The 24499-nt window shown below is 40.4% G+C and overlaps 1 protein-coding gene and 2 non-coding genes across 3 annotated transcripts; all 3 read left to right on the top strand.

The window, feature by feature from the left end:
• Positions 1–4057: 4057 nt before the first annotated feature.
• ipo7 (importin 7) lies at positions 4058–24297 on the top strand. The gene is made up of 25 exons (XM_026930512.3): positions 4058–4265; positions 8208–8289; positions 11024–11177; positions 11268–11426; positions 11507–11663; positions 11762–11851; positions 13154–13248; positions 13415–13499; positions 13596–13730; positions 14864–14963; positions 15073–15149; positions 16302–16418; positions 16574–16663; positions 17284–17449; positions 17591–17751; positions 17910–18038; positions 18382–18448; positions 18555–18680; positions 19064–19161; positions 19647–19742; positions 19834–20054; positions 20593–20801; positions 21757–21963; positions 22396–22512; positions 23222–24297. Exons 1-25 carry the CDS (start codon positions 4182–4184, stop codon positions 23317–23319), a joined length of 3120 nt encoding a protein of 1039 aa, XP_026786313.1. The 5' UTR covers positions 4058–4181; the 3' UTR covers positions 23320–24297.
• LOC113536791 (small nucleolar RNA SNORA23) lies at positions 11910–12088 on the top strand. Its single transcript, XR_003403701.3, has one exon. It is a non-coding gene; the product is annotated as a small nucleolar RNA SNORA23 (small nucleolar RNA).
• LOC113536792 (small nucleolar RNA SNORA23) lies at positions 15658–15836 on the top strand. Its single transcript, XR_003403702.3, has one exon. It is a non-coding gene; the product is annotated as a small nucleolar RNA SNORA23 (small nucleolar RNA).
• Positions 24298–24499: the final 202 nt, after the last annotated feature.

Here is a 24499-nt window from a genome sequence, read left to right as displayed (position 1 = left end):
CACAGTTTTCTCTGAGTTCTCCGGTTTCATCCCACATCCCAAAACACATGCCACAATAAACTGCCCCAAGTGAGAATGAGCATGTGATTGTGTGTGTGTGTGTGTGTGTGTGTGTGTGTGTGTGTGTGTGTGCGCCAGGATAGACTCCAGCGCCATCCTGACCATGAACAGGATAAAGCCCTTACTGAAGATAAATAAATGAATGTCTGCTTTGTTGGAACCCATGAAAGACGGAAAGTTCTCCAGCTCCTAAACTTTAAGTTAAGAGATAAGATCACACTTTATTCACCTCTGAAGGGACGTGTTATAGGAGCACAGATATAATACAAATAATACAAGACAACAGAAATCAAATGGGAATGAAATAATTAGGATTAGAAATATAGAGAATATAAAGAGAGCTTATAATGTAGATCTGTACAAATATACACCTGTCCAAAAGATGAATGAATGAATGAATGAATGAATGAAGGTGTCATCGCAGCATGTATATAATGTGGGAATGAAATAATTGTAATAAGAAATATAAAAATACATTAAGAGAGCGTTGTGCAGATGTATATTGAAATACAGGGTGTCCAAAAAGTCAGGAACCATCTATCCATCCATTTTCTGTGCCTCTTATCCTACACAGGGTCACGGGGAGCCTGGAGACTATCCCAGGGGACTCAGGGCACAAGGCAGGGGACACCCTGGACTGGGTTCCAGTCCATCACAGGGCACAATCACTCACACACACACACAAATTCACTCACTACGGACAACTTAGAGATGCCGATCAGCCTACAACACATGTCTTTGGACTGGAGGAGGAAACCAGAGGACCCGGAGGAAACCCCTGAAGCACGGGGAGAATATGCATACAGCAAGCACACAGGGTGTCGAATCAAACCCCCAACCTTGGAGGTGCGAGGCAACAGCGCTAACAGTCAGGAACTGTAAAACTACACATACTTAATTTTGCGTTTATTATTTACAACAGAAGCTCTACATGTTCACTCTTACACTGCTGCATGTATCACATTTGGCAGATTTCACTCAACATATTCCCATCGGTCCCTGACTTTTCAGACGTCCTGTACACATGGTCCTATATACAACTTTTCAAAAAAAAATCTGAAAAAGAAAAGAAAGAAAGAAAGAAAGAAAGAAACACTGCAGTGGCAGCAGGGGTGGATTTAGTGATTTGGGGGTCCTAGGCAAAATAAAAGAATGGGGCTCAATTCAGTGTTTTAACATCAATATTTAAATTTTAAGCATAGGTTATTTAGCATTAATAATTAAATATATATATATATATATATATATATATATATATATATATATATATATATAATTTGCATTTTTACAGGGCCTTTGGCTTCTGGGGGCCCAATGCGGTCGCCTAACTTTGCCTAGTGCTAAGTCCACCTCTGAGTGGCAGTTGAAGATAAAAATATTGCAGGGTGTAAATATGGCATCTATGTTGAAGTGGATGAAGTGAAGACAGTCTGAATACTGGTTTATTTGGCTTGAACAGGGAGAAACTTGAGAAATAAGGAGACAAAAATTCGAAAATATGCGAATTATTGTGGAGTTATTGCACAACAAATTAAACAGACGGCTTAAAAATATGGCTTAAAATGTATTGACATCCCTTTTTATTCTAAATGAAATGCATAAATATTACATTGTGTCCTAAAACATAACATATCTTTTTTTTTAGTTAATGCTTGTTTATTAATGCTTTATTAAAATACAGCTGGAGGGTCAAGTGAGGGACATTTTAGCACTTAGAAAATGTAAATATTACTGCAACTATTTATTCTAAACATGTATTAAAAGAGATGAGAATGTCCAGTAACAGGGGAGACATTTGGCTTACGATTTGGTAAAAATTATTACATCACTAAAAAAAACTGGGGGAAAGTGAGAGCAAGAAGTAAAACAGGAACTTGAAAAATATAAAGGAGCAAATTAGAAAGCGAGAATCTGTATAATTAAAACATTTGTCTTGTCTAAATTGTTTTTCCTCGCCACTGTTTTCCCACCAAACGACAAATGCATACAACGCCTAAATAAAATATGTGTAAAATTTATTTGGGCACAAACAGTGAAGTAACCAAAAGAGAATTCTTGCATAAAACTACAAAAATGGAGGTTTAGGAGCAGCGGAACTTGGAATTAAATTAAAGATAGCTTTTTGCAAAAATGTTGCACATGCAGTGGCAAGAAAAGCAATTTGGATAGACAAAGAAACATGGAAAGAAAAAAAAGGGAGAGCAAGACAATATGTTAATTATTACCAACTCATATGGTGACTTCACTACTAAATATAGAAACACTGACTGGGTCAATTCCTCTAACAAAGACATATACAATGAAATGATTAACTATTATTATGGAGGAACTCCACAGTACAAACAGCTAACTAGCAAAGAAAGTAAAAAATGTATTAAAAATGTTTTGTCAAAGAATCTTTCAGAAAACACCCACGACACAATCTGGTTAATCTCAGTAGGTAGACTCCCAGTTAGAGCCATCGTAAAATGGAGCTGCTACGTCACCACTAAAGAATGTCTCATGCATAACTGTCATCAAGACGAAACGACTGAACACCTTTTAATACACTGAGAAAGATCTGTAGATATCAGGACTAAGGTTAAATCTATACGACTAAACATAGATATTACAGCAAAGACAGTTACGGGATGTTCGATAGTGTACCACAAAATTCACATGCCTTATACTGGTTGTTTGTATTGTGAACTGCAAAATATGAAACACAAGATGCAAAATGGTTATCAATCAGTGTAATATACTGCTGATGCTGTGTTTAAACAAATTGTAAATCATCTAAAAAGACTGAAATCTGAAGACTGGACATACTTAAAACTTTAAACTAATTTTGTAATTGTTCTCTTTTCTACCTATGACTGTGAAATGTTCAAATACTTAAATGACATTGTAAATTTGTCGATATTTGTAATGTGACATTTGCTCTAATGTGTATATATAAATATATATATAATCTCTGCTCACATTCAGCCAAATGCTACAAAACTGATAGGACACCGCTTCACAGTGCAGGTGGATAATGACCCTAAACATACTGCGAAAGCAACACAAGACTTTTTGAAGGCAAAGAAATGGATTATTCTTCAATGGCCAAGTCAACTGCCTTATCTCAACTCAATAGAGCTGCTTTTCACTTACTGAAGACAAGACTGAAGGCAGAAAGACATACAAACAAGCAGCAACTGAAGGTGGCTGCAGTGAAAGCCTGGCAAAGCATCTCCAGGGAGGAAACTCAGAATTTGAGTTTTGAGAACACAGGCTCCAGACTTCAGGCAGTCATTGACTGCAAAGGATTTTCATCCAAGTATTAAAATTACGGTTATATTTACAAGTATGTCACTTTGTCCAAATACCTTTGAGCTCCTGAAAATGGAGGTACTTTGCTGAAAATGGCTGTAATTCCTAAATAGTAAATGCCATATTATTCCATATCTTTGCCTTCAATAAGTCTTGAGCTGCTTTTGCAGTATGTCTAGGGTCATTCAACTCTTAAAATAAAGCTGAAAGTTTACACTTCGAGAACATCTTGATTGTTTTATTTCAAATCCATTGTGGTGGTGTATAAAGGCAAAATCACAAAAACTCTGTCATTGTTCAAATACTTCCGGACCTGACTGTATATACACATTGTACATATATATATATATATATATATATATATATATATATATGTATGTGATATATGTATGTGTGTGTGTGTGTGTACACTTATATAGTCCAAACATTTGTTGTATATGTACAAAGTGGAGTTTCTGGATTGATATGTATAAATGATAATTGTAATACCTTGAAAATTTTCAATAAAGTATGATTTAAAAAGGAAAGTTACCATCCTGAAATGGCACCGAATAGTAGGAATGGCCCATTTACTTACACCCCCCCCCCCCCCCCCCCCCCCCAAAAAAAAACAAAAAAACAAAACAAAACTACATATCCCAGAATGCCTCACGCGCCGAGCGGAAGTAGTAAGGGGAAATTTTGGCGCTGATCTATCCGGCCCGGTCACAGCCTTCTTCCTTTCGCGCCGGTAGCTGGAGAGCCGCGCGTCCCATGTGCGCATCGCCCCGGACCTGTGAAGATCTCTGAGCCTTGCACACCCGAGCCATCCTCCTCTGCGCCTGGATATGGACCCGAACTCTCTGATCGAAGCCCTGCGGGGCACCATGGACCCGAATCTGCGGGAGGCCGCGGAGAGACAGCTGAATGAGGTAAAGACTTGCGGGATGATGGGGTAGCAGTAGCGCGCGTGTGTATATATGTGTGTGTGTGTGTGTGTGTTGGGCCTCGCGCTCAGCATGGAGTCTCCGTTTAGCGTGTGATTTTTATAACCTGTACATTAAAACACCACACACACACACCTGGGTATGAGTCTGAGCTGTGAGAAGTGTGTGTTAATGACTTCACTTGAATACCGAATCGACGGTTCATGTTGTCGCGCGAGGCCACTTCGATTAATTTGCCTTCTTTTTTTTTTTTCTAACTAGCTACAAAGCTAGCTAACTAGCATCCCGAGGAGACATTAAACTCAGAATTTCCTCAGAAATGGCGTCTTTGCCTGGTTATTTAGTTAAATATCTGACAAATTGATCTCAGATCGCTTTGTAGCCGGTTAATTGTGTAGCTAGCAAAAGCTTCACGCGCTACCGTTACACACTGACGTACGGTGATGTAGCGTGCGCGCGAGCTAACTCGGGTTAGCTTAGCTTAGCTTAGCCTAGCTTACCTTAGCTTAGTTTAGCTTAGCTCTCTAGCGAGTCTCTCACGTGTCATGTGGCTGTCGCAGTTGTTGCTCTTCGTGGCGACTCAGACGGTCTTTGTCAACTTAAAGACCCCGATAAATATCAGCAAATTAGTCAATTTTATCCAAAACACAGCGTCGGCCATGTTAGCAAAGTGTTTTAAACGAAAAAAAATACCAGTAGGAAAAGTTAGCTGTGCTAGCTGACTGTTTTGGGCCGATACGTCTGCTACTAAGTTGGCAGCTTGGCTGAGATGATAGCTAGCTCAATTATTAGCACAAGCTAACGGTTTGTTTAGGATTATTAGGATTAGACGCAGTGTTTTGGTCCCTTTTTTTGAGGGGGAATGACATGGCCGTTTTTTTTTTTAGCAAGTGCTAATCGATGTTAGCTAACAACTTGACGTGGTGGTAGTTTCTCATTAACAGCAACAGCTGAGGAACTAGCAAGTAGCATTTAGCTGAAGCAGTTAAATGTCCTGTAAGCTGTGGTTATTGCGAAATGTTGTCACTTGTATCATATAAAGTCTGACTTTGAAACTCTTACACTGAGTTTTTGGTTATTAAACTGAGTTATATCTTAAACTATAATTTATTAAATACCAAACAGCTAGTCAAGTAGGCAAGTGTAGTGTTCTTAGTTGCTTAACCTGCTACATTGTCTGGTATTTTTCTGTTTTTTTTAACAGCTATTTATATGAACAGTTTGACTAAAAGGTAAATCAGCAGTAAACAATGCTGTGAGGAAGTGCTCAGCATTATGCTAGGTGAGTCATGTTGTGTGGTATCCAGGGAGAGGCGAGGGTAAATCTGTCACTGCTGAGTGTGTGTGTGTGTGTGTGAGAGAGAGAGAAAGAGAAAGAGAGAGAGAGTTTTGTATATACACTGATGTCTATAGCAGCAGGAGGAAGAAGAGGAGTTCAGTATAATGCTGCTTTCATCCCGAGCACTCTTGGATTCTCCATTCTGATTGGTCAGGGTTATTTTTCTGTCACTGTAAGGAAGGAGTCTCCAGTGTCAGCAAGTTTTCCACCTCAGGAAAGTCTTTGTAGGGTTTTTCTCTCTACCATGACAAGCTGCTTTTTTGTTTTATCAACTTGGAGAGAGTAATTTGTTTCTCAGACATTCCACAACATTAAATGTGACTATAAACAGGTAAAAGTGACGTATCGTTCTTTAACCCTTGCGTTTTGTTCGCTACTTAGCGATGGATGTACGTTTCATGGGTCGTTATGGACTTTCCCGAGAAAGTCAGTCAGTTTTGAAATGATGAACCTCGAATACATGTATGTTTTTGAGGAACAATGAACATACAAAAGCACTTCTCATGCCTGGGGATGAGTGCAAATAAGACATGGAAGTACTGGTTTTATTTTTGTTTTTAAAAAAAAAAAAAAAAAAAAAAGTTGGTTTTTCATTGTTTCATTTTGCCACAGAACACAAACACAAGGGTAATAAATTAAATGATTATCACAGACAATAAAGGAATAAACCACTTCAGAGATGCTGTTATAGGAAAATAATAAACCTTGTAGTGGTAACAGTAACTCAGCTTCGTGTCAGACTGAAGCACACCACCCTGTTGTGGATTATTTTCCTATAACAGCATGCTCCCAAGTGTTTTACTCTTTACATAATGGCTGCATCTGAAGTGCACAGCATGGGATTTGAAACGATCTCTAGGATCATCATGGAATATGAAACGAAATCTATGATCATCATGGGATATGAAAGGATCTCTAGGATCACCATGGGATTTGAAACGATCTCTAGGATCATCATGGGATATGAAAGGATCTCTAGGATCATCATGGGATATGAAACGATCTCTAGGATCATCATGGGATATGAAAGGATCTCTAGGATCATCATGGGATATGAAAGGATCCTTCAAGTTCATAGAGGTCCTACTGATGAGGAAAAATGATGTGGATGAGGTTTTTGTAGATACGCGCTGATATTGTTTTTACTCAGACTTTTACTGATACTACTTTTACTCGTACTCGAATGCTTCCAAGTACTTTACCCATCAACTGTTTGGAGTTTTGAGGGGAAAAAACTGCTAATTTTAATATCTGTAACAGTCATTTTGTCCTCTTTGGTCTCCGGAAAATTCCCTTAATCCTGTTTCTAACTGTTGATCGTGAGAGAATCTTTAGCTCAGCACCTCAGATTTTTAAAATGGAAGCAGACTTTCATGAGAGAGAAGAAAACTACATTTTTCTTACATTTATCGCAAGTTCTCATGTTCAGATCCTAATCGTTGAGTTTTTTTATGTTAATATCGTGATGTTATAAGCCCAAATATTGTGGTTATTGTGTGTCAGTTGCTGTAACAGGCAACTGGAGATTAAAAAAAACTATTTCTGTACAAATTGTTTAACTTTGTTTTTTAAGAAAAACTGCTGTCAAGTATCATGAGATATATATATATAAATTTTTTTTTTGCCTTATCTCCCATTCCTACTTTAAGAAGTAATTCTGTAACATTTGTATTCATGTCCGTGTTTATTTAAATTTGACCAGGAAGTTTAATCATTCTTGCGTTTGCACAGCAAGCCATCTGGGATTCAGTCCAGCTCTGTTGTCTGTATAAATGTCCTCAGTCTAATATGTTTACTGCAGCCAATTTGTGGTGATCTGTCCCTCGTCCTCCCTGTGGCCCTCTGATGTGCCAAGCGCTCGGTTGTTAAAGAGGAAATGCTTTGTAAATGAGACAGAGAGTCCGTTCGAACGCAGGAATGTGTTCTCCATTGCCGAAGCCACCGTGCTGGCCCGGCTCCAGACGGTCCATGTGGACGGCAGGCTTAGATTCCTGGGTGCTGACACATTCTGTGAAGAGAGAGACAGAGAGTGAGAACATGCGGCACCGGTGACATGGCATTTCGCGTTCCTTCCAGTTAATTTTTTTTTTTTTTTTTCATGGTTCTGTTTAAGGATCACTAATGAAATATTTTCTGTATATGGAAATATGGAGAGGCTGTGCTGGAAGTGTGTGTGTGTGTGAGTGAAGTGTCTGTAAGCGAGGTCCTCAGGGGATTTAAAAAAAAAAAAAAAAAAAAAAGCACTTTCTATGTGTTCCCTTGACTAATCAGACGTGTCCCAGGGAGTGCTATACTATTTTCAGTTACTTGAGTTTAAAAGAATGTCAATATTATGTCACACATTACAGCGGGTTCACTAGACAACAGACGAGAGGGTTTAATCAACAGGGAATCTTTACTGCGAGCTCGAGAATAGGGTTTGGTAAGGACTCAGAAGTACATATGCAGTCTCACATTACTGGATTTCGGGATCAAGACCAATTCCTGGAAATTCTAATTCTGTTTTATCGGCTCCTGTATCTGTATTTCAGTCTTTTCATGCCAGAAGAGTGAATCATGATTTTTTTTTTTCTTCCCCTCTCTAACAGGGCCACTCGCAGGTAAACTTCACGTCCACGTTACTGCAGGTGACCATGTCCGAACAGCTGGATTTGCTGGTCCGACAAGCAGGTACGCACATTCACAGATGTACCGGTGACTGCTCTAGAGAGACAGCCCCCCTCCTTTCAAACGACTGAAAGAGATATCTAATCTGTCAAGACTGTTTTATTAGCTCAATCTACCACCTGTGGCTGTCTAATACAAGGAGTAGCACAGTGGTTGCACAGCTGATGTTCTGTCTGTATGTTATTACAGACACCTGGTTTATACATCCCTGAATGTTTCATATGGCTCCCTTGATGCGAGTGCACATGTAGACACTCTTTCAGCACCATACTCTGAGCTACTTTCCTGTATTTGGCCTTGATTGAAATTGATATTTTAAGCACTATACTGCTTTAAGACAGGATGACTGTACGTATAGGGTCAGGAGGAGCGCTTGCCTACATTCCTTGGATGTATGTCGAGTTCTTTATGGAGAACTTGCGACAGCTGCTCAGCATGTTCTGCATTAAAGGAAGTCGGACGACTTTTTTATTATTAGTTTTACCCCTCGCAGCTTTTTCAATTCAGCACATTGCTGCCTGGAATTGTCACATCTGTCGGCTCACAGCTGTCACACCACGCACCACTCTCGGAAAAGAATAAAGCTGTCATAATACAGACCGTTTTTAATTCCCAGAGGGTGGTGCAAGTGAGTGACAGACCATATGAACACATCTTTAGTTTAATCACCAGGTTAAACTTGGCTTGTAATTTCTGTAGCCATCATTTGTGTGTGTGTATTTGGCGCTGAGGGCACTAAGCAACCCGTCTTCCAACGTGAGAACCTTTACTGAGGTGCAGTCATGGGTAAAATGAGTCACTGGAGGAAAAGCTAGTATTGCTCATGCGAGAAAAGCAATTAGGACGTCCAAGCTCTTTCAGTGTCCCTATTTTTCTGCTAATGGTCCTGTAGCAGGATTGCCCAGATGTAGATCTGATTAAGCTTCCCTCAGTTCTTTCTTTAGTGATTTGGGATCTACTGTTACACAAAGTAAACCTGTTGAGCTCAAATGAATCAATTCAGCTAAATTGAGACTCTTCGAACAGAACATTAGTCCTCCAGGGTTGGAATTGGATGCTCTGGGACAAATACAGCACTTTAACACTGGATTGTGGTACAGTAACAACTCCGTGATCCGGAGTTTGGTATTTCCATTGCTAAGTGACCCGTACTGTGAGTACCCCTGCAGAATTTGGTTATCTTTCATGCCAGGATGCCAAGAATACTGAACAGGAACTACTGGTTGGTCATCCACAGTTGTCACAACTTGTATTTAAAAAACAGCAACTTAAATAGTATGTAAAACTACCACAATTTAATTTATATAGTAGTGTATTGTAGAGGTGACTGGGATTCTGTAGGACCCAGCTAAAAGTCACGATACTTTTTAAATAGCAGTTGGATGTGAAGCATATGGGACTAAGAAAGGCTACGTTCATTAACATGGTGCAATGGATGAGATGGGTTACTTGTGTCGTGCTGTGACTCGCTTACAAGACTCGTTCCTTTATCTTCAGTAAATGCACCATCCTAGCCGGGGTGCAAAGGTTTAAATTACACTTATATGTTAGGTAGCAGAACCATCTAAATTATCTATGCATCTATGCGGAAGCGGTTGGGATCGATCAGAATTCCTTTGGGAGAGGAATTTAAAAATAAAAAAAAAACACCCTCTATAATACTATTTATTTTTTCATGTGGAACATATAGCCATCCCATTAGGCCAGCAGTGTTCCTCTGTTGAAGTATCTGATATCATTTCCATCAAGTACAATGGACCCAGAAAGTTCCATTTGATCGACTACTTTGTCTCTAAAACCTCTGCTACAGGGAACCGTCGCATGTACTGTTCTGTGATGGTAAGTGGACGGTGAAGGTACTTCCTAGTTACCGATAGTTCTGGAACGGGTTTGTTTCCTGTTGCATGCTGTACTGCAGACAGAGAGCTGCTGAATCGGCAGTGGGAAGGATTTTGGCTAAATGCGAATGTCCCTGTCAGCAGTCTGCGATCTGATTCACACCCATCTAAAGCATCTCGTAGCCGTATAGCTGAAGAGAGCAGGGTGACCGATGGGCCATACAGAGTGGGTCTAAACCCCTATATCACACTACACTTTTACTTTTAGCATGTACACACTCACACAAACACAAACGCGCGCACACACACGGAGCGACCCTATTGACACCAGGCAAAGCTTGTTTTCTCCTACTGTCATCTGGCCTGCAGTGCCAATTTCCACATGAAGGAGAGGCTGATCCACAGGCCGTTGTGTCTGCTGAATACATGAGTGGATGGAGGTTTTGTAACGGATCCTGACTCTCTCTGTGTGTGGAGATGAATACAGTAAAGAGCTGTGCTTGAAAAGCACACCTGCTTGTATTGAGTGCAAGCTCAGCTGCACTGATGCAGGGAGTCTGCTATAAATCAACCTTTCAGGACACTGAAACACAGCCACTCTTTCCCATTGCCTAAATGCCCACGTTCTTATTTTTTTAGGATTAAAGTTTCATTTTAGTGATTAAGGCGTGGATTATATCAGTGCCTAATTCCTATCATATTCTAGGTAAGGTGATTGTGTAGGTTTTTCTGTGTTAATAGATTTCCCTAGATTGTTGATTTTTGAGTGAAAAGAAGTCCATTAGTCTGTAGCGAGGACCGTCTTCAAGTTGTGAGCATATAGTATCCTTTGTTGGTTTGTACAGGCCTATATTTTGCATGATAATTCAGTGACACTAGTATCTATTTTTCTCCTCTAGCTGTTATCTATTTGAAGAATATGGTCACGCAGTACTGGAGCGAAGGTGACAACACGCACAACGAAGTGCCTGGCAGTAACATCCCAGAAGAGGACCGCCAGTTCATCCGAGACAACATCGTGGAGGCCATCATTCACTCCCCAGAGCGCATCAGGTAACACATGCACAAACTGCAGAGCGGATTGGTTTGTTCCCTAATTGCTTTTCTCTCATAACTGCTTTTCTATTCGTTGTGCGCTTCCAGAGTGCAGCTCACCACCTGCATTCACCACATGATTAAGCACGATTACCCCAACAAATGGACGGCCATTGTGGACAAGATCGGCTTCTACCTGCAGAATGACAACAGTGCCTGCTGGCTGGGCATCCTGCTGTGCCTCTACCAGCTAGTGAAGAACTATGAGTAAGACTGCAGCACAAATTTAACATGTTAGTGCAGTACCGTTGAGATGAGAGTTGCTGATTTAGGTGTATGCATCACAGGTACAAGAAACCAGATGAGCGGCAGCCGCTAATCGCTGCCATGCAAATCTTCATGCCCATGCTGAAAGACCGCTTCATTCAGCTGCTGCCGGACCCCTCCAGCGACTCGGTGCTGGTGCAGAAACAGATCTTTAAGATCCTCTATGCTCTCTTTCAGGTAGTCTTGCCTGAGATTTTGCTTTTTTTTAAGTTTAAAATTTAGTTAGTGTTTAACTTTGAGAGATCTAACACTTGATCTTCATTCCTTCCCCACAGTACAATCTCCCTCTGGAGCTGATTAACAGGCAAAACCTGACCGAATGGATGGAGATCCTGAAGACCGTCGTGGACAGAGACGTGCCTCCGGTAAGTCTCTTTGGGTTCTTACCAGACTCGCGAGTGCAGACTGTCTGATGGGCTGTGGGTAAAGCGGTGTGCGTGGTGCCTGTCTGCGTTTAGTGCCGTCTCCAGTCTGTGTTTTACAGTCTGAGGCTGTGCTCACACCACACCTGCAGCCACAGAGCCACCGGAGATCATAGTACTGGCCTAGTGACGTCATTGCGACCCTCTACCACTGGCCAGCCTCCATTCTCTCCTACAAAATATGAAAACATGGCAGTCAATTCAGTTTACTCACCTGTTAACCTTTAGACATGTTAAGAAATGTTGACGCTGTTATGAGTTATCACTCAAAAATACGCCATAAGAGCAGTTCAGTCCCCTCAGCGCCCCCCCAATAAAAATGTTTGAGCCAATCAACATGCACTATATGGCCAATAGTTTGTGGACACCACATCCATATGTGGTTCTTCCCCAAACTGTTGCCACAAGGTTAGAAGCACACAATTATATAGAATGTCTTTGTATGTTGTAGCATTACAATTTCCCTTCACTGGAGCTAAGAGGCTTAAACCTGTTCCATTAAAACATGGTTTGCCAAGGTTAGTATGGAAGAACAGTGTCCTCTACAGAGCCCTGACCTCAACCCCACTGAACACCTTTGGGATGAACTGAAACGCCGATTGTCAGGCCTTCTCGTCTGACATCACTGCCTGACCTCACTAATGCTCTTGTGGCTGAATGGACAAATCCCCACAGCCATGCTCCATTGTCTAGTGGAAAGCCTTCCCAGAAGAATGAAGGTTATTATAACAGCACAAGGGGACTGAATATGGAATGGGATGTTCAGAAAACACACATGATGGCGTGATGGTCAGGTGTCTGCATACTTGTGCCCATATAGTGTATGAATCGCATATTATAATCATAAATGTACTCTGATGATTATAGTAATGAATCGGTTTATAATATGTATTTATATATTTTTATAGCTATATAGATTTTATATATATTCATACTGTGTCTGCACCACTCATTTAGTAGTAAAGAAGAAATCATACAGGCTTATTTTCTATAAGAACATACATGTTCTTAGTCTTTGACCACTTTTCACTCTACAGAAACCTCTACCTTTTTTTGTAGGTTGCTACACTGGTTGATAAATTTGGGCATTTGGTCAGTCAGGGTTTTTTTTTTTGTTTTGTTTTGTTTTGTTTTTGTTTTTTTAATTTCCCCACAGGTTCATGTTGACCTTGAGTTTGATACCTGTGTATTAGTCAGTTTTTATACAGAGTGCTGACTGACGCACGCTTGCGTGTTCCTCCACAGGAGACCCTGCAGGTGGATGAGGACGAGAGACCCGAGCTGCCCTGGTGGAAGTGTAAGAAGTGGGCTCTCCACATCTTGGCTCGGCTCTTTGAAAGGTACAGCACTCCCTCTCTCGCTCTCAGCTCTCAGTGATAACACGTTGCTGAATAAGCAGCCCACACTGAACAGTGTGAAATACTGGACTAGTTATTTTTGGCAGTCTTTCATGTGTTTGAAACTGTTAACTGACATCATTCTCAAATGTTTTGTTTGTCTCTTAAGATATGGCAGCCCTGGCAACACTACCAAAGAGTACACAGAGTTTGCCGAACATTTCCTTAAGGGTTATGCCGTGGCTGCTCAGCAGGTAGGGAGTGAATACTGGGTGAATGCATCACCTTGGACGTCTCCTTGAATCATTGGTACAGTGATGCTGAAATCTGCTTCCTGCATATCTTCATAGGTGCTGCTGAAGGTGTTGTATCAATATAAAGAGAAGCAATACGTAGCACCCCGAGTCCTGCAGCAGGCCCTGAACTATATTAACCAGGGTATCGCTCATGCCGTTACCTGGAAAAACCTAAAGCCTCACATCCAGGTAAAGAGATTTTGCTTTGTGTACTTAGGCAGTGTGTGTTGCAAGGCGGTAGCAGTCAGCTGTTGTTTTCCTTCAGGGGTTGTAGTCATTGTTGGTGCACTGTGAAACTCACAGTTAAGCAAGTTTCCACCAAGTTCCGATATCTTTTGAGGAACTATTTAGATTACACTCTTTTTTTTGACCCTTTTTTTTTGTTGTTGTTGCTTAACACGACCTCTATGCCACAAGAAATGTTCAAAACACATTCCCACAGCATTTTTTTGTGGCTAAACTACTTGCATAAAAACCAAAGCCAACATTAATCCCCATCTGTTTTTTCTTGAACAAGTACTTAAATAAGTACTTTTTAACTGACGTGCACAAAAAATAGAGGAAAAATACATAGCTAAAAATATAACTTACACGAAAGTATAAATATAATAAATTATAACAAAAAATACAGTCAGGTCTTGTTATATGTAAACATTGTTGGGTATCCACCTGATACGTATCCTGGGTAGCGGGTTAGTGCCATCTCTATTTTTATTTATTTTATGTTTTTATTATTTGTTTATTTATTTTTAATTTGCATTGAAAGTTCTTGGAAGCTTGTATTTTGACCAGCTGATGCATTCACTTTGACTAGTTCCACATAAACAGTTCCTGGTCCACAATGAAGCACCTGCTCTGCAGCAGGAAATAAAAAGGTCCAGGAACTGTTGCCTAATAGCTAGAATTGGCTTTGGATCTCCCAATGGAAACTACATTTCTGGGTCCTTTGTGTGCTTTTAAGTCAGAACATGGGGCTCATGTAAGGCAGTATATACAGTAAGGTCCAAAAATTTGATTAGACTGCGAGAAATGTAATAGTTATGGAAAATTAAATCTTCACGACCTGGAAAAAAAATATTAAAAGCATTAAAAGTAATAACAACAAATAATACAAAGACTGTATTAGTCACTGTCAGGTTATTTATTAGATGTGGTGAATTTTGAGAATCCATTATTTGGAAGTAAAGCGAATGTATTCAGGTGAAATGTAGTTTGTTTTCTGCACAGCTCAAATGGTTTTAGATGCATCTAGATGTTAATCAATCAGTAAAAATAAAAAAAATCCTCCATGGAGATCAGACACTATGAATGTGTGATTGCAGGGCATCATTCAGGATGTGGTCTTCCCCCTCATGTGCTACACAGACAGCGATGAGGAGCTGTGGCAGGAGGATCCCTATGAGTACATCCGCATGAAGTTTGGTAAGAGTATCCGATGAGATGCAGATCCTCTAGAGTCTCGTTGTAGCAAATTAAACCACGGGGAAGAGAAAGCTCCTCACTATTCTCTTTTGTTATTGGCTTTGCTCAGATGTGTTCGAGGACTTCATCTCGCCCACAACGGCCGCTCAGACCCTGCTCTTCACTGCCTGTAACAAAAGGAAAGAAGTGAGTGCTCACAAAACACCATCTGGCATTACAAGGCCTCTGACTGTTTGGGCTCACTTCCATGTGTATAGGTCTTACTGCCAACATGCTGATGTATCTAATCAGCACCCTGCTGTTCATATAGCGTCACTGTAGAGCAGCTGCTGAGGCAGACTGAGAATACCAGGAGAGCAGTGTGGCTGTTTGAATTCACATAGAACTGTCACTTATATACACAGAATTACAGCCTTTGTGTAATGCAAAAACAGAAATTAGTTGGGGGTTTTTAACACTTTTTCATGAACACACCAGAGTGGTCAGATAAAAGAAGAGGTCAGATGAAAAAGTTATATTTGCCTAGTGAAAATCAATTCTCATTAATTTGACTTTGCACAGTGATCATTTTAGGTGAACCTTGTGAATTTTCTAACATTGTAAAAGATTCAGTATAAGGCAAGCAGAAGGGCTGGGGGTCTTCCTGTTGTGTGTGTTTTTTTTTTTTTTTAAATAAATATCTTGCTGGCTGTGGGTAAAGCGGTGTGCGTGGTGCCTGTCTGCGTTCAGTGCCGTCTCCAGTCTGTGTTTTACAGTCTGAGGCTGTGCTCACACCACATCTGCAGCCACAGAGCCAATGGAGATCATAGTACTGGCCTAGTGACGTCAGTGTGACCCTCTACCACTGGCCAGCCTCCATTCTCTCCTACAGAGCTCATAAAAAGGATAACATACAGTTTGTCTTTTTTTTAATTATTATTATGATGATCTGCATGAAAACACTGTCTGACTGCTGGAGAAAAAACACACAGGATATGCAAATGGAAACCAGCGCCCTGGCAGTACTGCATGAAAAAATATTAGCAAATGGCTTGAAATTTGCTTGTCATATAAAGGTCTGCTTCAGCATTTTTTCAGCTTAGGCTCCATCTGTAGCCTATAAGCGATTGCTATAGACAAACATTTGGACTGAATTGAAAAAAGAAACTGAAAATCTGTTTAACTGAAACTCTTATAACGCATGTATGACTATAATAAGAGCAAGTTATGCAGGTGTTAGGAAAAGACAGACATAAGAGAAACTATCAGCAAAGCTGTTTTTGGTTTTATATATTTTAGAAATACTGAAGAAATACGCATGCGTGTTTTTAAGGCGTCTGTCGTGTGTTTGTGTTACAGGTATTGCAGAAGACCATGGGCTTCTGTTATCAGATCCTCACTGAGCTCACATCAGATCCCCGCAAGAAGGATGGTGCACTACACATGATTGGCTCCTTGGCTGAGATTTTGCTCAAGGTCCCGACACTTTCCTAACCTATTTCATTTTTTTAGACTTAGACCAGAAATCTTTTTTGCAGCAAAACTGCAGCACTTTAAGTAGCAAAATTCTATCATGGAACCAGTTGTTCTTGTATCACTCGCCACTTAAAATCTTTGTCTCTACCTTACAGAAAAAGATCTACAAAGACCAGATGGAGTTCATGCTGCAGAACCATGTGTTTCCTCTCTTCCGCAGTGAGCTAGGATACATGAGAGCAAGGGTAAGGAGCAGGCCAGAATAAATTTGTGATAATTCTCTAAACCTTATCTTAACTGTGTCTTTTAAAAGCTCAAAGGGCCATAAAGGTTAAGATGAATTAACTCCAATTTTTTTAACGCTATTGAACAACAAAATGTATTAAACTGATGAATACAGTTTTCAGTTTCGCATTCTTAGACACATGACATTAGAAGCAATAAAACTTGCATGCATCTTTCTGTTCCGTTGCTGGTCTAAACACATCCTGCTATATGCAAAACCATCTGTAAGCTGATTCTGGCTGTGAATCAGGTTACCATATTTAGGTTTCAGTGCTATTGTGCACAGTCAACTGAGAGAACTCGTGATGTCTTTTTAGGTTTTGGAGCTGATAATTATATCATTCTAATGCTGGGCGTTGAAGCAAAACAAATGAAATGAGTTAAGACCTGTGTCTTAACCCATATACACTTAATGTTTAGATAAATCCTCAGTGTTTGAAGCAGTGCTCTCAGATTGTTTGGTATAGCTCAGCTCTACTTTATATAATTACCATCTGCCATCAGTGTAGAGTGTATCTAGCTTATGTTTCTATATTAATATAGAAATCTGATTGCTTATGAAATGACTGTCTGTGTCCAGGCCTGTTGGGTGCTGCACTACTTCTGCGAGGTGAAGTTTAAGAGTGACCAGAACCTGCAGACAGCCCTGGAGCTGACTCGCCTCTGCCTCATCAACGACAACGAGATGCCCGTCAAAGTGGAGGCAGCTATCGCCCTGCAGGTCCTCATCAGCAATCAAGAGAAAGGTGGGTGTCTTTTTCCTCTTGACTCGCCTTCACAGCACTTCATCTTTAATGCAGCGTAGGACCTTCTTAAGGAGTAATGCCAGTGATAATGGCACTTTTTTTTTTTTTTCTCCCCCTTCTTCCCCTATGCTCCATCAACAGCCAAAGAGTACATCACCCCCCACATCCGGCCAGTGATGCAGGCTCTCCTTCACATTGTGCGCGAGACTGAGAATGACGACCTCACCAACGTCATCCAGAAGATGATCTGCGAGTACAGTGAGGAGGTGACTCCCATCGCTGTGGAGATGACCCAGCATTTGGTAAGGTCACAGAGACTGAGTGCTTAGAAATGTATTTTTTTACTTTGCTCCCGGGTTTATGTAATACAAGCACGTAGTGTAGCTGCTAATGTTCCCTTATGAATATTTTACTTGTGTGCTTTTATTACTTGCCTGAAAGCCTTATATTCCTATTCCAGGCTATGACCTTCAACCAGGTGATTCAGACTGGCCCTGACGAGGAAGGGGGCGACGATAAAGCAGTCACAGCCATGGGCATCCTCAACACCATCGACACACTGCTCAGTGTGGTGGAGGATCATAAAGAGGTCAGTGCAGCCACACGCCCACTCACTGGCTATCTCATAACAAACAGGCTGGTGTGGTGTTTGTCTCCATCCTTCTATACTCCCTACTGTGCATCATAGTGCTAACTTACTTACTTCCTCCCACAAGTTCCAGGGAACACGTACTGTTTCTCCAGCTTTCTGTAACATGCCTCATAGGCAAGACCAAGCTCTCAAAATATGGCAATATTCATTGCTTGATATTTAGACAGATTCGAAAAGGGAAATTTTGCCGAAATTTGCTTACAGCACAGTACGAGTTGTACGAGTCTGCGTCGCTGGAGGCAGCTAGCCAATTGCTAATTAGTTTACTGGCTCGTTTCAGATCACACAGCAGTTGGAAGGGATCTGTCTGCAGGTGATCGGCACAGTGCTGCAGCAGCATGTCCTAGGTGAGACTTGCATTTCAGTTCACTACCGCAGCATTCCACAAAGCAGCCTGTAATTACGCTGACTCACTTTCTTTTTTCTTTCTTTTTTTTTTTTTATTAAATGCAGAATTTTATGAAGAAATCTTGTCACTGGCTCACAGTCTGACGTGTCAGCAAGTGTCCCCACAGATGTGGCAGCTCCTTCCTCTGGTCTATGAGGTCTTCCAACAGGATGGTTTTGACTATTTCACAGGTAAATCCAGATTGCTATTTTAAATGGATTTATTTCTAAGAAAAGAACAGAAAACTCATTAACTCCATACATGAGAAATGTGAAATTTATATCTACAGCCCTTACACTTCCCAGTATATTAAAGTCATTCTGGATATTTATGCTTTCCTAATGGTTTTGTGGTTTACATGCACCTTTTTCCCTGATCTGTATGGATGCAGAATGTAATTTATGAATATGTTTACCTGATGAATTCTACAAAAGTAATGTGTAAATGTTTATTTTCTGCCCATTCTGAGCTAGAATAAACAGGGTTTCTATTCATTTAAATCTAGCCAAAGATAAAGATTTGTTTGAAATTGTCTTTGCTGCTTCTTTAAGCACACTGAATGCTTTCATTGCAGACATGATGCCACTTCTCCACAACTACATAACAGTCGACACAGACACGCTTCTGTCTGACACTAAGTACCTTGAAATCATCTACAGCATGTGCAAAAAGGTAGGATCCACCTCTATATATGCAAAAATGTTCATCAGTTCAAGTGAATTTATTCTTACTGTAGATTCCAGATGAACTGCAGACATTCCATGACCTTAAATATAACTGTAAATGGATAAACCTTCCACTGTATATTCTTTAATAAAAAAAGAAATTGCAGTTATTGGCAAATTGCTGTGGTATAAGAGGAATAAAACACTTCCGGACATGCTGTTATAGGGAAATGATCGACTTCGGGGTGGTATCAGTAACTCGGCTTTGAATTTTCAAATGCAGTGAATTTCAGTGTAGATGGTGACTATTCTTCTGTGTAATGGGTTGTTGGAAGGATTACACATCTCGCTTAGCAGGACAGAAATTTCATTTAGATTTAATAATCTGATTCTCATTTAAGGCTTTTAGCATTAGTGTTTTTATTGAGCTATTGGTCAGACTATTTACAAACTGTTAGACTTCATCTAATTGTTTTTTTTTTTTTAAATCAGGTTCTGTCAGGTGACCCAGGAGAGGACCCAGAGTGCCATGCCGCAAAGCTTCTTGAAGTCGTCATCTTGCAGTGCAAAGGACGTGGCATTGACCAGGTACCTTAACCCAGCCTCTCTCACACACAGCGCAATCCATAGTCTCTTGTAGTAACACTGCCCAAGAAAGTCACGTTGTCTGTCTGTGCAGGTGGTTCCCCTGTTCGTAACCACAGCTCTGGAGCGTCTGACGCGGGAGGTGAAGACCAGCGAGCTCAGGACCATGTGCTTGCAGGTGGCCATCGCTGCACTCTATTATAACCCTCCTCTGCTGCTCAACACTCTGGAGAATCTGCGCTTCCCCAACAACACGGAGCCCATCACCAACCACTTTATTTCTCAGTGGCTCAAAGATGTCGACTGCTTCCTTGGGTACTTGCCTTGTGGCTTTCACCTCTTCATTTAAATTACAAAAAGGTGTATCAGTTTGCTGGGGCTTTTTAGAAATAACTATTCTCTAGAGCAGGGCTTCACAAAACATTTCATTATCATTGCAGCACATTTTGAGTCTAATCCAACTATTCAAATAGATTGCATACTGGTCCAATGTGTACCATCATTTTTATTTATTTATTTTTTTGGATGGGTGTAGAGGGTTGGTTTCACATGTGTAGTGTTTAATCCATTTGATTTGAACCTTGGTGCATTAAAACTCTGGCGCAGACCGAAACAACCGATCAGAGTGTGTCTGAGGTTGTATCAGTCTGCTTCCAAGTGAAACCAAGTGCGTTTCAATTGCACCAAGAAAGCATTTTGACTCTGAATTGACCCAACTGCAGGAACTGAATAAGTGTACTATTGTATTTTGGGTTGCAAGTAGGCATTTTTTTATAGATGCAAGCTGCTAAACTGAGTCAATGTCACACACTAAGCTTCTACTGTAACAGACGTTCTCTGGTTGCCCTTGTAGGCTTCATGATAGAAAGATGTGCGTACTGGGGCTGTGTGCTCTGATGGATCTGGAGCAGAGGCCACAAGCTGTCAATCAAGTAGCCGGACAGCTCCTCCCTGCTGCCATCCTCCTGTTCAACGGCTTGAAGAGGGCCTACGCCTGCAGGGCCGAGCATGAGAACGAGGAGGAGGACGATGACGAAGACGCCGAGGAGGAGGATGAGAATGGTAACGGATATTAAAGTGCTATTGAAAGCATTACTGAGTAGCAAATAAAGTGTACTTGAATTGCTTAGGTTATTACGTTAGCATTGTGCTGGGTGATTTTCTCAGTTAATTCAAATTGTTTTAACACGATTTTCAAAACGTTCTAATCGAGATCGTACATGTTTATATGCATACATTATTTAAATTTTTAATTAAAACATCCATAAATGCTATTTAAAAGTTTAAATCAATACAAAGGAAAAACACAGCCTTCTTAAGTTGATAAATGTCTCCTACAGCCTGCGCTACTCTCAACCACTGTGTGCTTAGATTTAAAAAAAAAAAAAAAAAAAAAGCCGAGATAAACAGGCAGCACTTTAGCAAAGAAAGGTTCAAACATCACTTCAGAGATATGGATTTGGTACTGGTTTGAGAAGTCAGATGAGCAAGTTTATGTAAAATATGTAAAATGCTGCATTACATGCTAAACAGTAATTCGCCGGTCAGAATTACGCCACTTTCGACCTCGGCACGTTAGACAGACGAAGTGGGGAAAATTGGAGCCCCATGTTCGTATTTTGTTAGCATCAAGCTAGGCAGCTAACTCGGATGAGTGATGTATATTTTCTTTCTCAAACAGTGAACTGTATAGTAAGTGATTTAGATTTAACAACTGGATGTCTGTTGATTAATCTAAAGCTAATACTTGTATATACAGTATAACTCATTTAAAGGGAAGATGTTTTACTTTATTTCTGATGCTGTGCGCAACCATGTTGATTTGACGTCACTCCGTAAACAGGGAAGGGATTAGGATTTGAAATTATAATCGAGAAAGTTGAAAAATAGTTTTTTTTTTGTTTTTTTTTTCTCGCCAGGAGTGTGTGTGTGTGTGTGTGTGTGTGTGTGTGTGTGTGTGTGTGTGTGTGTGTGTGTGTGTGTGTGTGTGCACTAACATTATCGTGTTTGTGTTTAGCTGAACTTGGAAGTGATGAGGATGACATCGATGAGGAAGGGCAAGAATACCTCGAAATGCTCGCCAAGCAAGCAGGAGAAGATGGCGATGATGAAGAGTGGGAGGAAGATGATGCTGAAGAGACTGCATTAGAGGGATACACCACCGCTGTCGATGATGACGACAATCCTGTTGATGAGTACCAGATCTTCAAAGCCATATTACAGAGTACGAGTTCTTTATTTGCGATCTGCTGCCTTGCGGTTTCTGTACATATCCGATTGAACTTATGCAAGACTTTAAACTTGGCTTATAAACTGGATCAGATTTGTTGAAGCCAGTGTTACTGGTTTGAGGATTAATGGTCTTGCTCTGGGGCCCAGCAGAGACAGTTACTGGGATTTGAACTCATAACCTTCAGTTCAATATGTTTAATATTGATATCTAATTTAATATCTATACCGATTATTTTTGAAGCAAGCATGTGATTCAGGCATGTAGTTATAACAGAACTAAACTGGAGAATATTTCCTGTATGTTAGCTGTGTTACTTTTTTAAATGCAAACTGCAGACACTGGGCATATCTTGGACGATCGATGGTGTGGAACATTTCTTTTTCTATCTTTTTCCTGTAACTCAATGGGTTTTCTTTTCTGTAGATATCCAAAGCCGCGATCCCACATGGTACCAGGCCCTCACTCAAGCTTTGGATGAAGAGCAGGGTAAACAGCTTCAGGACATCGGCACACTTGCAGATCAGAGACGAGCAGCACATGGTATGCCAAAGGAGATGTGTTTATGTAGTGTTAGGGTTATATATGTGTGTATGGGCGATATGACAAACATGTATATCATGATACTTGAAGAAACTGTTAGCTAATTCTCGCCTAATAGCCAGTTCTCCCTTATCATATGACGGTTATCAACCAGGGTAGAGTGATGGCTGAAACGTGTTTCCTCCAAGAAACGTGAAGCACGTGATTGGTTCGTGTCACTCTGACCTGGAGCGAGGGATCTTTTTGCTGTCTTGGCAGCGAGCACAACCAATTACGCTCTCTTGGACTCCTGGCCATGGAGACCTATAGCAGCATCAGGACTCAACCTGCTTGTAGTTCAATAATGCTTTTATTTAATGTCTATAAAAGAATCACACATAATAGGAGGAAAAAATGTGTAAACAATTTTTAGGATTTAGTAAATCATTAACATCAGGTCAACTCCTTTAGAGTTTCATTGTTCAAAAACGGTATCACTATCATATCGCCCATCTCTGACATAGTATTATCATTTCAGTTTGTATGTTTGTGGGTTTTTTTTTTATTAATATTTTTTACTTTCCTGCTTCTTTACCCTCAGAGATTAAATAATCAGTCTTACTGTTCTGTTGCACATGTTAAAGTAATGAGCAATGTATAAGGTTTATAATTGAAATCTGAATTGTCTTTGCTAATTTGTGTCCGTGTATCTCTCCCTCTCTGGTTCCAGAATCAAAGATGATCGAAAAGCACGGGGGTTACAAATTCACAGTTCCGGTGGTACCATCCACTTTCAATTTTGGCGGCAGTGCCCCTGGAATGAATTGAGTCGTCCCTTTTCCTCCCCTTTCTTACCCTGTGACTGATTGTAGTGAAGTGAAAAAAAGCTTGTGTTGTTCCCTCAAGTAGTGGTTCCAGAACTGGTTCTTCTCACTCACTCTTCAATCTGACTATCAATCTAGACAGCACCAGAAGACGTGGGAAGGCAACCAAATGCAACCAATGGCTGGGAAAAACATACCGTGAACTTTCAAGAGAAAAAAAAAAAAAAAGAAGCTCTGAACAATGTTGTCTAATGGAATCCATTTTCAAGAGGGATCCCATGACGGCAGCTCTTTTTCTTCCCACCTGCGTGCATCGGGGGCTATAAATAATCGAAATTGTTAGTGGGACTGAATCTCATCATTTTCACTGTTCCAGGCAAGGGGCCTCTGTAAGATTATACCTCTGGCAGTAGAGTGTCCACTTTTTTTCTGCATAAACGGAAATCACATTATTGTATATACAAGCAAAGGCTCTTTTTTTTTAAGCAGCCTGGACAACCAACCAGAGGCATTTGTAAGGTGACAAATGTGTATTCAAATGTAGCATATTGGATACTTGTCATAGCACTATGTGATGCCTGAAATCTGTAAATTAATAACTAGCACTTTCATATTGTTCAGGTCTCTTAGCCTTCTGTATCAGACTTCAAAATTTTTTTAAAAACACAATTGAAGCTATTTAAAACCGAGTACCTGTAACTTTGTTACTTGGCAGGCAAGTTGTCCCATGATGCCTGGTTGTCTGATGAATTAGCTTTCGGTGGAGGGGCAGTACTTCTGCTGCTTGTAATGGAAATGTTTAAGGTTCCAGTAAACAGAATGCTCTTAGTTGTTCAGTTCAGGACATTACGTTAAGAGCACTGAAGGTTTGAGTAATTAATTGCCGCATGTATAATTGGGCTGGTATTGTGAAGGTCTCAAGCATTTGGTTGATGTATGGATGAACCATCTATATATGACATTAAAAAGAAAAATGACTTCATTGGCTTCTTTGGTAATATGGTGTCATCTAAACATGTTTGAAAATTGTCTCTTCAGCACATTTGTCAGTTATTTTACTACATAAAGAATAAAACAACGTGGCATGCTGTTCTAGGAAAATAAAGACAGCGTGATGCAATGGGTTTATTTTCCAATAACAGCATGTCCTGAAGTTTTATTCCTCTTATACCACAGCAATTTGC

Source organism: Pangasianodon hypophthalmus, chromosome 11 (assembly GCF_027358585.1).
Source record: "Pangasianodon hypophthalmus isolate fPanHyp1 chromosome 11, fPanHyp1.pri, whole genome shotgun sequence".
In the NCBI taxonomy this organism is placed as follows: domain Eukaryota; kingdom Metazoa; phylum Chordata; class Actinopteri; order Siluriformes; family Pangasiidae; genus Pangasianodon; species Pangasianodon hypophthalmus.
This window is presented reverse-complemented; position numbering and strand designations above follow the sequence as displayed.

Coding starts and splice junctions, on each gene's coding strand:
- ipo7 (XM_026930512.3), top strand. CDS start 4,182: ATGGACCCGAACTCTCTGATCGAAGCCCTGCGGGGCACCATGGACCCG. Junction 11,664..11,761: donor TCCTCTATGCTCTCTTTCAG/GTAGTCTTGCCT, acceptor CCTTCCCCACAG/TACAATCTCCCTCTGGAGCT. Junction 15,150..16,301: donor CCTGTAACAAAAGGAAAGAA/GTGAGTGCTCAC, acceptor TTTGTGTTACAG/GTATTGCAGAAGACCATGGG.